The sequence below is a fragment of the Eleginops maclovinus genome, chromosome 16, assembly GCF_036324505.1.
Source record: "Eleginops maclovinus isolate JMC-PN-2008 ecotype Puerto Natales chromosome 16, JC_Emac_rtc_rv5, whole genome shotgun sequence".
Taxonomy (NCBI): domain Eukaryota; kingdom Metazoa; phylum Chordata; class Actinopteri; order Perciformes; family Eleginopidae; genus Eleginops; species Eleginops maclovinus.
In genome coordinates this window covers 16,402,556-16,418,799 of record NC_086364.1, presented here as the reverse complement: position 1 = coordinate 16,418,799, position 16,244 = coordinate 16,402,556, and the positions used below count along the sequence as shown (strand labels likewise).

General features: G+C 40.1%; 1 protein-coding gene across 1 annotated transcript in view; it reads right to left on the bottom strand.

Annotated features, from left to right (window-relative positions):
- Positions 1-16,244, bottom strand: part of pitpnc1a (phosphatidylinositol transfer protein cytoplasmic 1a) — a 34,242-nt gene that overhangs the window by 5,348 nt on the left and 12,650 nt on the right. The window contains exons 2-5 of the mRNA XM_063903155.1: positions 7,485-7,633; positions 4,112-4,200; positions 2,951-2,958; positions 649-720 (exon numbers count right to left, since the gene is read on the bottom strand). Coding sequence (XP_063759225.1) covers positions 649-720; positions 2,951-2,958; positions 4,112-4,200; positions 7,485-7,633 — 318 coding nt within the window. The remainder of the gene's footprint in view (positions 1-648; positions 721-2,950; positions 2,959-4,111; positions 4,201-7,484; positions 7,634-16,244) is intronic.

The window sequence follows — 16,244 nt, the reverse complement described above, 5'->3', positions numbered from 1 at the left end:
ATTTGATTTATTGAAATGTGTTTGTGCTTTAACATTTATTCAAGCCAATACCATTCATTATATTGCACTGAGATGATAAAATGTAACTGATTGAAGGGCGGGTGGTGGATTGTTCATTTTATTTTGTCCTTCTACTGCCATAACATCATCATTTTAGTCTTAGAAATGTTTTAAGGTACGTCATTTTAAGATATAAAATGCAAGTTAGTGAAAACAGGAACTGTGTTACTTGTGTGACAGAGCAACAAAGGAAATAAATATTGTAAAATACCCGAAATATACCACAGACTTGATGCTTGAAAACCATGTACAGGATTGAGAGGATGGTAGAATGAGTGCTGATCCACACTGAATTGTGGGCAAAGTCTCAAAATTAAAGACGGCACAATGACGCAGTACAATTTAACAGTTCGGATTAAGAGGCCTTGAAGCAAGAGGATTGGTGAGTGACAATATGGGAAGAAAAAAAGGCAATAAAATAGACAGTTGTGAAACCGGGGGACTGTTAGATGTTCAGTAAAGGAGATTCCGCTAAAAACTTCAAATTAATTTGTTGAGAAGCCAAGCTAGGATCTCTTTTTTTTTTTCTTCGTCAGATCTACTCCTGCAATACACTCCCAACCACATGACACTCTGAGCTCTACTCACATTGTCATTGCTCCCTTTGTTGTCCTCGTATTTGGTTTCTATGTGGATGGAAAACTTGGGCAGGAAGGAGCACTGGAGTGGATAGAAAAGACACAACAAAGAGAAATTATTTTGAACAGCGATCACGTTGTGAGATGATAATTACATGGCTTAGGTTTAGATCACAACGCACAAGTTAAAAATGTGATTTTTTGTTGACGGATTTACAGAAAGAGATGTGAGACTAAATGTGTCCCACAGATCTTTTATATATTGCCCAAACCAGATGAGTATTATGTGATTTTTTCCTTACTGAGTAGATTTATTGCACCATATTGACTGCTCTTCATTCGCTCCTAAACACGGCATGAGCTTTGATGAGATTAAAGCTCAACACTTCCAATTATTATACAACCAAAGAGTGGTGGTGAGATACTGTTTAAAAAGGCTGATGGTATACAAGCTTGTGTGTGTGTGTGTGTGTGTGTGTGTGTGTGTGTGTGTGTGTGTGTGTGTGTGTGTGTGTATGCTTGCGTGTGCCACTGCAGGACAAAGACAGCAGGAGGGAATAGGAGAGAATGAGCTATAGGGCCGGATGCTTGAGGCTCATGGTGAAAGCCTAAGTGTGTGTGTTTGTGTGTGTGTGTGTGTGTGTGTGTGTGTGTGTGTGTGTATGTGTGAAAGACACAGAGAAAAGGGGGAGGGCTTGTTTCTCACTGTAATTATTGTGCACAGTGCAGTAAGTCAGTGCTGCAGTCCTACCGGGCTTGTGACTGTTATCAGGGGAGACAAGAGAACAACAAGAAAGGTGTGTGCGAGTGTGTATGTTTGTTTATGTAAGAGATTGTCATTCCCGAAAAGACAATGTTATTCACAGAAGACTGACTCTGCTTTTTTTTAATATCATTGATGAGTCTTTGTTTTTAAATTTTGTACAGTATCAACGTCACAAAACAGTATGCAGGTTTTTTATTGAAGGATGCAGCCACTCACTTCACACACTACAATGTGATTTGCACATTGGTTACTTTCCTTCAATGTGTGGCCCAATTGTGAAGATAAATGCTAACAACTGCATGCTAAGTTAGTTTAAATATTAGCCTATATTAGATAGTTAGCACAGAACACAAATTACAGCGGAAACTAATGGTAATTTGTTTTGAGTTGATTGATCATAAATAAAAAATGTTTTGACCTTGTTGGTGGCGAGTAGACAGAGGAAAAGTATGGCATGACTTTGGGACAAGACTTCTGATTAACAAAGTCATGGTCATTGCCACTACCGATCATAAACCTCATCTTTTGCATCATCCACCCCCTAATCATAACAAAACATTTAATTTCATTATCATTTTGGCCATTTGGCAGCGTGACAACACAGCCCCTTCAACACAGGGTATAACTGCTTGGCATAATTGGACCTATGTTTTGTTAGAGGCTCTTATCTAAATCACAACGATTGCTGATTTGAGAATATTGTGAGCAGCTTTTTACACCTACAGCATATTTTCAAGAAAAGGAATGCTGAAGTATTTGCAACAGTCATGTTCTTAAGGCTCTTACGTTAGAAGAAGTTACATATTCACTTCAAATCAGGGTGAACTTCCTCAAACATCCAAATGTTAAATATATCTGTACAGTCTCAGAGGAGAAGAGTCATGTTCCATCGATGTTTTCCTGCTGCCACAGACAGAAGGGGGGCAGGCTAATGTCCCAGAGCAAATCATTAGGGCTTTTTTTCTCAGCAAAAGTCAATCAACTGGTGTATACCTTGGAGAGCTTGGGGGTTTTAAAGATGTTTTTAAAGAAGAATTAGCTTGATTTATCGATATTGAGAGGCGATCAATGAAAAGCGATGTAGGCCTATAGGTCTTACAAGTCGATTTGCTGCCCTGATCAGGAATCAGCCTGGACCCCTCCCTGTTATTTCAGATTAATCCAACCAGGAGGTGACCCCAGGGTACACACACAACCCACAGGAGGTATTAACACTAAAACCAGGGAACACATCGAGATTCAGTGGAAAATAAATAAATAGGCGATGCTGATTACCACCTGTGCCTTGGGTACGCTTTATAATTGAAGACAAATGCAAACATAAGTAGGAACTACAAACAGATTCAAGATTCAAAAGAACCTTTTGCTATGACAATGCAATTACTAATCACAGACATCTACGATCCTGAGCCAGCATCATTCAGGATGTGTAGCTGCTCTCCCCTTTAATCTCCACCACAAAGATTTACATTTGGATCAAAGCGGGTTTTTTTGTATGTGTGATTTGTCATGTGTGTGTGAGTGCAGATACATTGAAAGTACTCACCGTGTACTCTGATCGTATCCCCATCAGAGGCCATCAGTGTAATAGACAGAAATGGGAGGTTTGAGAGTGGGGCAGACGGGAAGAATACCAAGAAATGAAACCATATGGGAGAGATAAGAAGAACAATTTAGTTCAAAATGGAAAAAGGACAATTGAGCCAAAGCAAAAGCACTTCAGTCCCAGTGATAGCACATAAGAGGAACCCATCTTGTTATGACACAGTCTTGTTTTTGTTTTCTAAGATTTGTCACATGGACAACAATACATACATGTGAGCTGCAGGGCTCCCATGTTATTGAAAGTTCAATATACACACTAGGAAATGTGATATCTGCAGACTGATTGTAGTTCATGACCTGCCCGTATTTCTTTGTGGCTTTAAAGCAATTGTGTTTCTTCTAAAAGCTTTTAGAAAAGTGGTTGAAAGACAGTCATGACCACAATTTAAATGAAACAATTTACAGGAACCCCTTTGCAAAAACATATTCAGGAAGATTTAAAAAACAGCTCTATGGCACATTCAACAATACTGACTCCATCTTTGTGTCAAGCTTGTCACCAAACCTTAAAACCTGAAGGATATTGCATGCTGGAATTGCCAGCCAATAAAAAAAAACCATCAGTATGTCTTTATAATGAGAAAGTGTGATGCTCCACTCTCAAATAATGTGTCTCTTTAAATTGTAGCAGTAACTAAAGAGTGATGCAAATTATTGAGAAAAATGGCAACACATTAAGAGCTTGATATCTCCTTAAAGAGGCTGTGTGTGTAGCAATGCATCTCCCTGTGATCAGGGCCTTATCCTTAGGTTAATCCTGCCTGTCCCCTCCCCATCACTTTTTCCAGTGTTCTTGACCTTTGTCTTTACATCCCCTCCCTCCTTTCTTCCCTTTATAGATTGGGTTAGATAGAGTATTGCTTTCATATGCCTCTCCCAATGATCCCATTTATTGGCTGCCATAAGGTGACCTGACCCCAATTTGTAGAGGGCTGCAGTATCGTGCATCTACATGTTGTTCAAATAAAATTCAGCAGAAATCCATGATGTTACAACATGAAACAGACTTCCAGGCATCCAAACACCTGCTATATCATGAATGTGTATACTTTTTAATTGTACATGTTAGATAAAACACAAGGATGTATAATCAAAGTGTTACCTGTGATGGTGTAGGGGTAATAGTTCCACGCCTTCTCAGTGACATAGAATATTTTAGGGACAACTGCTCTGGCCCAACTGGGCAGCTTGCTGAAACACAGAGAAAGAACAGTACATTGATTTTAAACTAAATAGAAAGAAAAACAATTAAAAAGGCAGAGGACCATTGAGACAAATAGTTTGTTTCTTACAGTCAGAGTAGGCTTCTCTTAAAGTACCTCCACTCTTTACCTTAGCCCTATCACGCATAAAAAGCAATGGCAAGCATCCAGCTGTGTGGAGCCGTAATGGAGGCCATACAAGGCAGCAAAGATGGCCTGTTGGGAAGTTGATTACACTGATTACACGCTCCACCCTGCAGTGGAGTTTCACCCGAGCTTGCATCGTGATAGACTCACAGAGTGACATGGAGGGCGGAATCACAGAGAACTAGCTATTACTGCACAAATTGATTCTAAATGGGGATGCAGATAAGGAGTCGAGCACAAGAAAAAGGTGCAGGTCGTGGAAATTCACTTGGACAAAAAAAGTTTTAACGGTCTAAAGAAGTTGCCGGCTTGCTTTTCACTAAAGCGGTTGTGCAGCGCTGTACAGACTGCCTGCACAGAGCTCCTTTTCAGAGAGCAGGAAGAAGTAAAACAATTACAAGTTCTAGCTATTATGGATTGTTCTAATCTTTTGTCATTAAAAAGCACCCAAAGTATTTAACTATGGACAGTTTCCCTTTACATATTTGGATTGCTAACTATCCAACATTACAGATTCCGAACGGAAGTCAAAGAAGCCATTAGCCATTGTCCATGCCATTTCAGGAGCTCAGTAAAATGCAAATGATAACTAAGGAAGAGAAACCACAGGAGTCAAAATGTTCTGAGCTGGAGGGAGATTGCCAAGCCAAAGATTTGGGAAATGCAACAATTCACAGGCTTTTGGAACTATGATACTTTCAAAATGGAACATGAAGTCCTCAGTAGCTTTAGAGAGAAAAGATCAGAGGAAGAAGTCACTGCAGCCCAAATCTCAGCAGTTTCACTATCCTGCTGACTCAATATCAATAGAATAGAATTACTTTATTGATCCCAATTTGGGAAATGTTTGCGTTGCAGCAGCATAAAAACAAGGCAATGTAGTGACAATACAATAAAATAGAAAATAAAATACAAGAATTAGCCAAACATTTGCCAATCAAGCAAGGAAAACAGCGCCTTAAATGGACACAAAGTAAACATTAAGCTGTACCAAATTTCACTCTCACTTTAATTCTCTTTACACCAGCCATTGATTATTCCAACTCCCACATCATCACCCACTTCCCTTCTTATTCTGTCTGGCAGCTGCAATTGAAGTTGGAGATTAAACTGGGAGTCTGTGTGGACCACTGGAGAACGAGAAGGACGGCTCACTCCGGTCTCTGTCGACTGTCGATCAGCCGGGGGAGTGTGCAGGCACAGTAGACTGGTCACACACACACACACACACACACACAACACACACACACACACACACACACACACACACACACACACACACACACACACACACACACACACACACACACACACACACACACACACACACACTCACAGCAGCTATAACATAGTAACAGGTGGTTTGTGGGTGGGGAGGCACAGCGTCCGACCGAGACTGCTCAAATTATCCATCGCTTACTGACCTCATATCTCTCCGCCCACACACACACACACACAAACCGACACACACCGACAAACATCGACACACACATAGACACACACCGACTACGACACGGACACACAAACAATGTTACACTATAGGTAATTATCACCTTGAATGACTTTTCATTGCAAACAACTGCTTCTATTTAACCCAATGACTGTGATCTCAATAATCAACATTTCCAACAATGTCACACTGTCACAATGTCACACTGTGCATTATGAGCTTGAATAGATAAACGCCTTGGAGTAGATTTGTTAAATTATTTTTGGAGTCTATTAGCGAGATTATCGTGCTTCCGGGAGATTGCATGTTATCTCATGTGGTTCAGATGCAAACAAAATGAAGACTGCAGTGGGGGAAAAAAGGAAAAACCTCGAAGAGTCTGAATAACAAAAATGACTGGGATGTTGGGAGTTTAACTCTCATTTGAATATCTGTGAAGAGTTGTATGCTAGCTTACGTTTAGCGACAAGGGCTAGATAGTTTCCCAGTGCTTTGCAATATAAAAAGAGGCTCAAGCTCATCCTTTTATTAGGCTATTGGGATCAGATGATGTCATCATCCAGATTTTACTTCCTAAATATCAAACATGTTTCAAAAGTCTGCCAACATGTTGTAGGGTTTAAGACTGTATCTGTAAACCTTTCACAGTTCCAGAAAATACCGACCCATGAGCTCTCATCAGAATGTCAGGAGGGGTGCATCTGAAATAAATTGTCCCTGAACATAATTTGTATATTTATTACACATAATGTTCAGAAATCATCTAGCATAATTAGTATCTACAGTATGCGCCGAAAAACACAGACAAAGGGAGTATTTTTTTGTGTCAGTAGCCTTTCACCCTTCACTTTGTCGGTAAGAGAAGCAAATCTTTTCTTTTTGTTTTTTTTCCATCCCACCCCTCCGGTCTCTCATCATTATAGATTTAATAAGGAAAATCAATAAGGTGCTGGACCAGGCTTTTCCACCTGGACTCACCATATCTTTGTATTTTGTATTCATTTACATAATTGGTTCTGCTATAATGCTCCACAGAAAAAAACATACACGAGTGTGAAGAGGGGTCACATTCAGAGCAAATTTATAAATGAGAATGAGGAAACCATGCGTCAGACTGCTCACGGCAGTTAATTCAACTGTAATCAACCAAACAGAAAATCAAATATTCAATTTCACGCTTATCAAGTTGAACAAAGCACAGGAAAATAGCCTTGGACAGAGATGAAAAGGGACACCTCACTAGATTTTTCCCTTGCTGATTCCATCACACACAACAGTGATGCTTAGTGCGAGCCTGTAAAGCCCCATAATATCTGACGTTAGCATGTGTTATTATCACCATGTCCTATATACGACTTTACATTTCCAATTAAATAAGACAGCCTACAGATGTCGACATGAATGCATCATTAGAGACCTAATTAATAGCTAATCTACGTCCCAACACAAACAACTGAGGCAACGATGAGAGAGGTGGTATCAGCTGTGCCGTAAAAAAAAACCTCATCATCTTTTCTTTGTTAAATCTCTTCTGACAGCTTCATCAGCTGCCGCCTAATGAGAAGAAGTCTTCTGAAGAAAGGCGGGGCTTCTCCTCTTGGGGTCAATTGAGTATTATATAAAACACATATTCATACACATTGTAATTCGTCTCATGGCCAGAGGAAGAAACTCACTTGTTGAGGTAGATTCGTTTCTCTGTGAACTGGCCTGATCCGTGCTCAGGGTCGTCATATGGCTCGTTCTGGACCACCTCCACCCCCTCCCCACGTTCACTCTGTTCATGACTGTGTTTACTGATCATATACAGCTGGCCAATCCGGTACTGAAATACAGATGAGAGACAAACAAACAGAGAAGCTTCATATTAGATCAATTGTTTTATTAAATAAAGGTAGACAATTAATGTTGGTGGAGGACGTCATCCTGTCATATTAACATTGTTATAGCAACAAATTGTCTTTATAGGTCAACATGTCTTCATACAAATGTTGGAAAGAAAGTTATTTATACATTTTTCATCACGAATGTCCAGCAGACTGGCAGCAAAACTACGTACGTGATGTTTATTAAGTACATAAGTAACATGACAAAAGCTTTGTTTCACACGAGATACAAACAGCGTCCATCTGGGTGAAAGTCCAGTGTTCGTTTGAACCATTTTTTTCAATTCAAGCCTTTTTCCTACTCTTAATGATTTGCTTTTCATACAACATCACCCCATTTCTTTAGAGAAGTAATATGTGGATAAAAGCACCTTCATTATTTCATAGGTACAGTATGGACAGGGAATGAGAACAGCCTGTATAGTTAAACATCTTGAGTACATTAAAGCTAAAGCTACTGAATGGAATCAATATGCTTGAGGTCCATAAAAAAAACTCAACAGCATATTTTTATAGCAGACACAAAAATAAACACAGAGGGGAAAATTCCAGGATTACTGGATGGTATCAATGGTACTGGTACTGACACCTGGGGACAGTCTGCATAGCGAAAGAAAGCCGGGGTATTAGGATCTGTCCGCAGCATAGTGATAAAGGCCTCACATCAGGTCAGGACCAAGCAGTACAACAATAGTAACCGCAGCAGCAGCAGGAGCCAGTGCGGTGACCCTATACCACCACATCAGTTAACACCCACATCTTTAACTCAACACTGAACGACCCACTTGGCCAAATGACAATGTCAGTTTTGGTCGCCTTGACAGGCTGCTTTGTCACACTGCAAATATTTTCCATACATTTACAAAACGACAAGCATTGGAGAGAGAGTTTTCCAGGACGGAGATTTCCGACTGCTCGTAGGCCTATTCCCGGGTCAGGGGAAATGGATACGGCCCTGATGGTGACTTATTCCACTCTGCAGGAATGCCGAGGGGTCATATAGGACTCAAGCGCCACACACACACAAACAAAGCTCCGACCAAGGATAGCTGTGTTAAGCTAATGGAAAAAATTGACAAGCACTGCCTGGGATGTTGCCTTGTGACTTCACATCCAGCCACAAAAAGCAAGGAATGGAAAGAAGAGAAATTTGATAGTGCAGTGGAAAAAAGCACAGCCAGTAAACAAGCTCAGGTTATATCTTCTTATATCACAATTTTTCCATCTGCCGACCATGAGAGAAAAACCAAAAGGCTGAGACAGAGTATTCCCAGCTGGAATGTTGATGGCCATGTGTTTCTGACTGAACAGCTGTTAAGAGTCTGGCATAATTTTTCCACTGCAACGACACACTTACACACCGGGAATTATTTAAAAGGATCCTGTGTGGTCACAAACACATACATGACAGACATACAGAGCACAGGGGCCGTGAATCTGCCAGAATGATTTGTGTGTAGAGAACAGTTAATGAAAAAGCACTTTACATCAGGAACATAAAGTTAATATTACTATTACTAAAGCAGCAAATGCTTATCTGGATGTAAAAGGGGGATGAACCCACAGGAAGCCATCACCCATATCTGAAGTTTTACTAATCTCTACAGATTATTTCAGCATTGTTTACCTCAATGCTTGGCAGCGAAACAGCCAGACATTTCCCTCTGGATATGGCTGCGATCAAAACAAAATAAAAAGAGAGTAAACACAACTCTAAATGAATACCAATGTTGGTCGTGTTAATTGGGCCACAGTTGGCTCACCAGCTCATGTTTCTCCATTTCAACCTTATCGGAGGATACTAGGTTAACGGTGCACATTTAATTAATGCAGGTTAAGTAAAATGGAAAATCTACTAAAGGCCTGCAAGTGTGTCATGTTACAACGAATGGCAGTATAATTATTGTAATCCATGCAATTTCCTTTAATCTGTATGAGGAGAAGTTATAGGACCTAGAAAATGATTGTGTAAACAGCATCGACCGACAGGAATAGCAGTGACAAGGGGAAACTAATCACCAGGGATATACTCAGGACATACAGTCGCAGTATACAGCAGTTTCTCAACTAAGAGCCAACTCTGTCACTGTTTGCAAAAGATGAGTCTCAAAGGCGTAGTAATAGCTGTAAAAAGATCATTTTTGTTTAACATATTCTGTTATTTGGATCATGATGGAGAGTGAGACAGTTCATGACATTCAGACAGCTGAAGAAGAAGAAGAAGAAGAAGAAGGATGAGGATGCCACACAGATCAATAATTACATTTCCGCAGATTCCTGTTTGGGCAAAACAAAGATGAGAGGCGGCTGAAGAGCATACATAAATCTCCCTGTTAGATGAAAAGCTTCACGGCAGAATAGGCGCTGGAGTAGGAGCTCTGAGAGCCACTCTGATCAGGCTGATGGCTAGCAACGGCGTGTCTACATTAAGCAACATCTTTCATGTTTACCTTGGCTCATTCAGGGCTCAGACTGATTGTGTAAACACGGCAGCTGTCATTGCCATTGTATTCAGCCCCTCTCTGCTGTGTACCTGATGGGTTCTCCTGATGAAGGAAAGGCAGTTTTCACTGTCTTCAAATCTAGCTGTAATGACTAGGAGGGTGCAGTGGACCCTGCTTAGGGCAGAATGGCCCTTTTGATACCTTTTTTAAAATGTATCTCTAATGACAGCAGAGCCATATCAAGGGCTGACAGCAATGACAAAAGATGCAGCTTTGTAAACCTAAATGAAGTTATTTCTCTTCCATCTGTCGTTCATTTTATCTACACACTCAATCTTCTCTATTTCTTCCTTATGCTTTGTTTTATCCTCACAAGCTTCATGCCTAATTGCAACCTTTTCCCTTTTGAGAAATCCACTTCTTACTTTCTACCACCAAATGTTATTATGTTATCTGTGTCAAAGCCACATACAGCTCAGTCATTTTCAGCACTCAGTCCTCAGTACCATTATACCCGGAGCTCTTAGTACCAGTTAATAGGGGAGTTTTAGAGCTAAAAGACCATTTTTCAAAATGTGACTGTCAGAATGAACTGACCCTAGGAAAATGAGGCAAAAAAACACATCTTGATTTTGGGGCCTCTACGTCCTTTTCTTCTGTCCTTTCATGAAACTCTTCTGGTTTCAGTTCAAGGATAATGGCAGCTATTTCTTATTTATAAATCTAGTACCCGGCACATAGGAATTCATGAAACATAACTCAATCTTTGGAAATGAACAGTAACATCTGTATGAATTGAAACAATACAAAACAAAGAAAAACCTGCCAGTTGTAACTCAATCATGCAACAAAAAAAAAGGCATGCATTTATTTAAAGCACAATACTATGTCAAGATGAAAGCCTTGAGCTAATACTGTGATCAAACTGTCTCATTCTGCCTTTCTGCTTCTCTGTTCTCACACAACAGCAGGTGGTGGGGGAGCTGTGGTCATTGTGCTACTGCCAAGGAGTGTGTTAGTGTGAGTGTAAGATAAGAGTTCTGACAAGGCACACACACACACACACATACACACATTTCCACATATAAGACAATAATGGGCCCAATGCTAACATCTAATTAAAATCCAACTGCGGACAGAGTAATTAGAGCTTTGAGCGCTCTGTATTCTTGGTTGAATTACTGTGTTCTGAATCTGCTTTTTGATGTCCTGTTTAGCTATGTGCGTGTGTGTGTGTGTGTGTGTGTGTGTGTTTATATTAATGAGAGCGAGGGAAAGAAATACATCTGTGTCTATCTGAATAAGCAGATCATCCTCGAGCAAACGTATTAATCTTACCAAGAGAGATTGATAAAGTCTCACTTATTGTCCCAAGCGTTCTGTTCCTCAGCAGTAGATTTCAAAAATCACAGCAACCTCCCTTCTTCATCTCACTGAGTTACAGTCCCTTCACAAAGATCTATTTTTGTAAAATCCATCCATATTGTTTTTTATCTCATCTGCCCATATAGGAGATTAATTATGTTGACATCAGAGGGCATAGGGAGATATAAAAAACCCTGCCTCTCACAGCAAATGCACACAAACAGTGGCCAAATAAAAAATGCAACATTTTAACAGCCACTTTTTTTACATTTAGAACGGTTTATCCAAATGTTTTAAACCATAAGCTAACAAACACGTTCTTAAGACATGGACAACAAATGTAATACTTAAGCTTACACCAAGGTTATTTCCACTCTGTGACTAGACTGGTACACCATACACTCTGCGAATTGGGAAGATGTATGCATTACATTGGGGGCCGGGATATATACACAAAATCTATATTTATAAGGTAAAAAAAATCTTTGGACACATTCGTTTGGATCTGAATGCGACAGCCTGTGTCTAAACTCCACTGGAACAAACTGACTCAAATTCTTCCAGCAAATGAAGGCCATAAAACCCTGATCCGGGTCATGTGGTAAAAAGACAAACTTACTACAGCACTGCATTGTGCCTTTGGGTAGTGCGACTCAGCTAACTCCATTAACTTCTTCAATTCACAGACTTGATGAAACCCATCAGCATAATTGTAAAAACAGACCCGCTTATTATCTTACACTTCCATATCATAAAATTACTATTGCCACCTGAGGCCTGATGGCTGGCACAGAGTTGATGTAACAACTCTGTGCCAGATCGAGGGTAGTAGGAGAGAAAGGGAGGGTTAAGCCTCTCAAAAAAAAAAGAGTGAAAAAGGGACAGAGCTGATTGTGAGATTTGTTGTAGATGCAAATATTCTTGTTAAAATGAAGCAATTTCTTTATTGAAAAGTCTAATTTCTTATTGGTAACTTCCATATCATGTTACCCAGTGGCTCCAGATCAATGCAGCATTGTATTGCTACACTTGATAAGTAGGACACACATTTATTTATAGGATTGTTTTTGTCTTTTATATGAATACTGTTGTACATTTTAGCAGTTTCTTTATATTTTTGAAAACAACACTGGTTTGTGCCATTGAAATTGTAATGTATTGATGGTCCCTAAGTGAAACCCTGTTGTTAGAAGTGAAAGCTCAGGTGTGAAGAAGATCGCAGTCAATGTCTGTCAAAAATCCAACGTAACTGCACAGAGGACTCTGGAAAGAAAAGTAAAACGGTTTGGGAGTAGATGGTATCACAGCCATAAAATTGTGTAGTGCTTGGTTAGTAACCATGTGTTGTAAACTATACGAAGCGCTGCTCGATATATTGAGTCCACCATGAAGGATATAATTATTCTCACCATACATCCAATCAGCAATCTTAATAGGAACAACCTCAGAGTGCCAATCAGCTCTGCACCGACTGCTGTTTCATCTTTGTCTGAGTATTTATGTGGTGCTGCTGCTACTGCTTTACACACACACACACACACACACACACACACACACACACACACACACACACACACACACACACACACACACACACACACACACACACACACACACACACACACACACACACACACACACACACGTATACACACCTCCTGACAGACTTTATGATCCCCTGCTTTTATCCTCTCAGAGCTAAACATGCAGTCCTGAGCTAAAAGTGGATGTCACATGGCTAATGTAAATATCGTTTGATTTTAAAGAAAGATGTGTTTTGGATACACAACAGTCACATCCCACAATGCATCACAGAGACTGGTTTTATTAATGGATGGAGTCAGACACCATCAAAGCATTAATGCACAGCATGTAGGCTTTATCTTTACACACACACACGAACACTTTCTCTTCACCTTATTCAAACCAGAACTGATGTACAGTTACCTTACTTTGCAGTACCTTCAGTCTCAAACTCAGAAACTGTAACCTTTTTTTTTTTTTACAAGGACTAGAGACACATCACAAACTGCTGTTTCAGCAAGAACTTGGGCCTGCTGCTGAGAACGAGGGCTTATGACTGACTGCAGTTTACCTTCGTTCACGCTGATTCAGCAGAAACTGAAGGTGAGTGTTAACTCCCTGCAGTGGTTTGACAAACTCACATGCCACAGCAGTGTCTCTAACATGGGCAGTGTAGGAGGATTAAAAGGATGGCAGCTGGCTCGGGGAAACCATGTGTTCAACACCAGTGTGTGCTGTGCCACACATTGCCTTTTCTTATTTAATCACAGTGAGTCAGTGGAGGATCTGAGAGCAATGGAGCCAGACAGGTGTGAGAGCAAGATAACCGAATGTCAGTGTTTTTTCTTCAGGAGGATCAGGAGATTCAGTTCCAGCCAGAGTTCGCCTTTTTCCATTGAACTGAGTTTGCTCACTTCCTTCAGTCAACCTAAACTAAAAGATATTTTAAACATTTTCTGGTACAGGAAATAATTAGACAGAAGGTGTTTCATTTTTGTGCTTCATTTAAAGGGAGGGAGTAGAACATGTAAACCTCTGTTGCGGTGTCACACATTAGAGGACCCTTGCATTTCCAAACATATCCTATGTTGTTATACAAGAACAAATATCACTTGTTTGATGAAACTGCTGCAATATAAGACTTTTGCAAAGATATTGGTTTTATGTAGCCAGGTATTGAGATAGGATTTCTGCCAACTCCTGTGATGCAAATGAGCATCACTGGGTGATACTCACTGGCATTTTAGTAGTGTCAACAAATAAAATGTCTGACTTCTATGGCGAATTGATTGAAGTGGAAAGGACAGCAGCCCTGATCCACACAGAGAGGTGCTCTTGAAACCACTTGACAGGAGCAAAAGACTGCATTACATAAACTTGTCAAAGACGTAATTTATTAATACTGATCGTTGCAGGTGGGAGGGAGCACTTCCCTTGCTACCCCCTTTCTCACTCTCTTCCTCCCCACCCGTCTTCTCATCCTGCATCTCTGCAGTGTCTGAGGTCACTGAACCAAACATTACATAACATCAAGATCACTCACTATGGATCCTTTCATGCATCATTTTTACTCCCTGCCTGGCAACCCACTGAGTGGCCTACTGAAGGGGATGTGTTAATATGCATGTTGTTCCAAAAAGGGTGAGGAAGGATTGGATTGAGGTAGAGAGTCAAACAGAGGTAAAGATGTTGTGTACAAATAAGACAGCAAAAAAAAAAAAGGCACAGCTGAGGAGGAGATGTGTTCAGGGACCTGACAGGCTGTTGAGCTATTACATAAAGGGATTGATTGAGGGCAGCTGTTTCTCTCTTTCCCTCCCCATTGCTGGAGTTCCTCTCCCCATTTATACGGTGCATGTCACTTTCGCCATAAAGCTTTACTGCACTACTTGCTTTGAATTACTCTTTCCATTTTCCAAGTGTTTTTCCTTTCCTTTCTGTATGAGAGGAAAACAATTATTGATCATAGTGTACATTAATGTGTACATCTATATTAGTGTAAATGTTTGTGCATTATGTGACTGTTGTAAATCTAACGGGATTAATGAAATGCATATCTCCGAAGCTCCTGAACACATCATCAGTGATGCACGCAGGGGGCATTGTGCTTGAATGTAAACAAACTGTTTGTCAAAGGAATATTATGGCTGTTGGATTTCTAGCCAGCAAATGTTAGACCGATAGCACAACATTTAGTATAAATTCAAGTTGGCCAAAGTCTCAATCCTAATGTCTAGGATAAGCATTAAATGTGATCGGATATTTATGGTTTGTGAATACCAATTGCTTTGGTGGTTTGTATAACAGGGTATCAAAAAACTATGACAAAAAAATTAATGAAATAGCCTAAAAGCGTGTGCTATGGTTAAAGAGACAGTTGACAGGTTTAATAGTTTTGGAAAATGTTACTTTTTCCCCAATTTTCCCAATTCAGAAGCGATTAAATGCCTTTGTTCACACCTTTTTGTGTGTTCGGTGTCGTCAACATGTACTGTATATCAAACGTGAATAAATGAGATGTTTGTTTGAATTAAATGCACACATATTTGTACTTAAAATTAACAAATGCTACCAAAACGTTTTGGTTATATTACATGTCACTTGTTAGACGCTTTTATCCAAAGCGACTTACAATACTGTGGTCAATCCCCAAAGGAGCAATATGAGGTGAAGTGTCTTGTACAGTGACACAACGACATGCTGACTGCAGTGGTGCTCCCCTGATCCGAAGTTCAGCACACATATCCACTGAGCCACAACCTCCCTCAGATTTACCACCAGATGGTCCTCTAACAAGTCAGAAAGGTACACACTTTTAGAACAGTTGTGAAGTCTAGGTGACTAAACAGGTGACACCACAAATATTATCCGATTTTTCTTTGCCAGCCAGGCCTAGTTTTAATCTCAGTCGAAGATAAATTAATTCAAAGTCAGTAAAGCGCAATAACAGGAAGACATACACTAAATCAAACCACACCCCCTGGACAACACAGAGGAAGCAAAGCCCAGAGGTGGACCCAGAGGTGTGACACATAATCACAAAGCTGAATTTTGATTGATGTCATCTGTGTATACATGTGTGCCAAACAATATTTCAACTCCTTTTAGAGCTGTAATGATGCCAGCCAAAACTTCACAATCATTTACTCTAGCAGCAATAAACACGTTTTTTTGTCAATTTTTCTTGAGCCGTGAGCCAGGCCTCATGCAGTTGGTT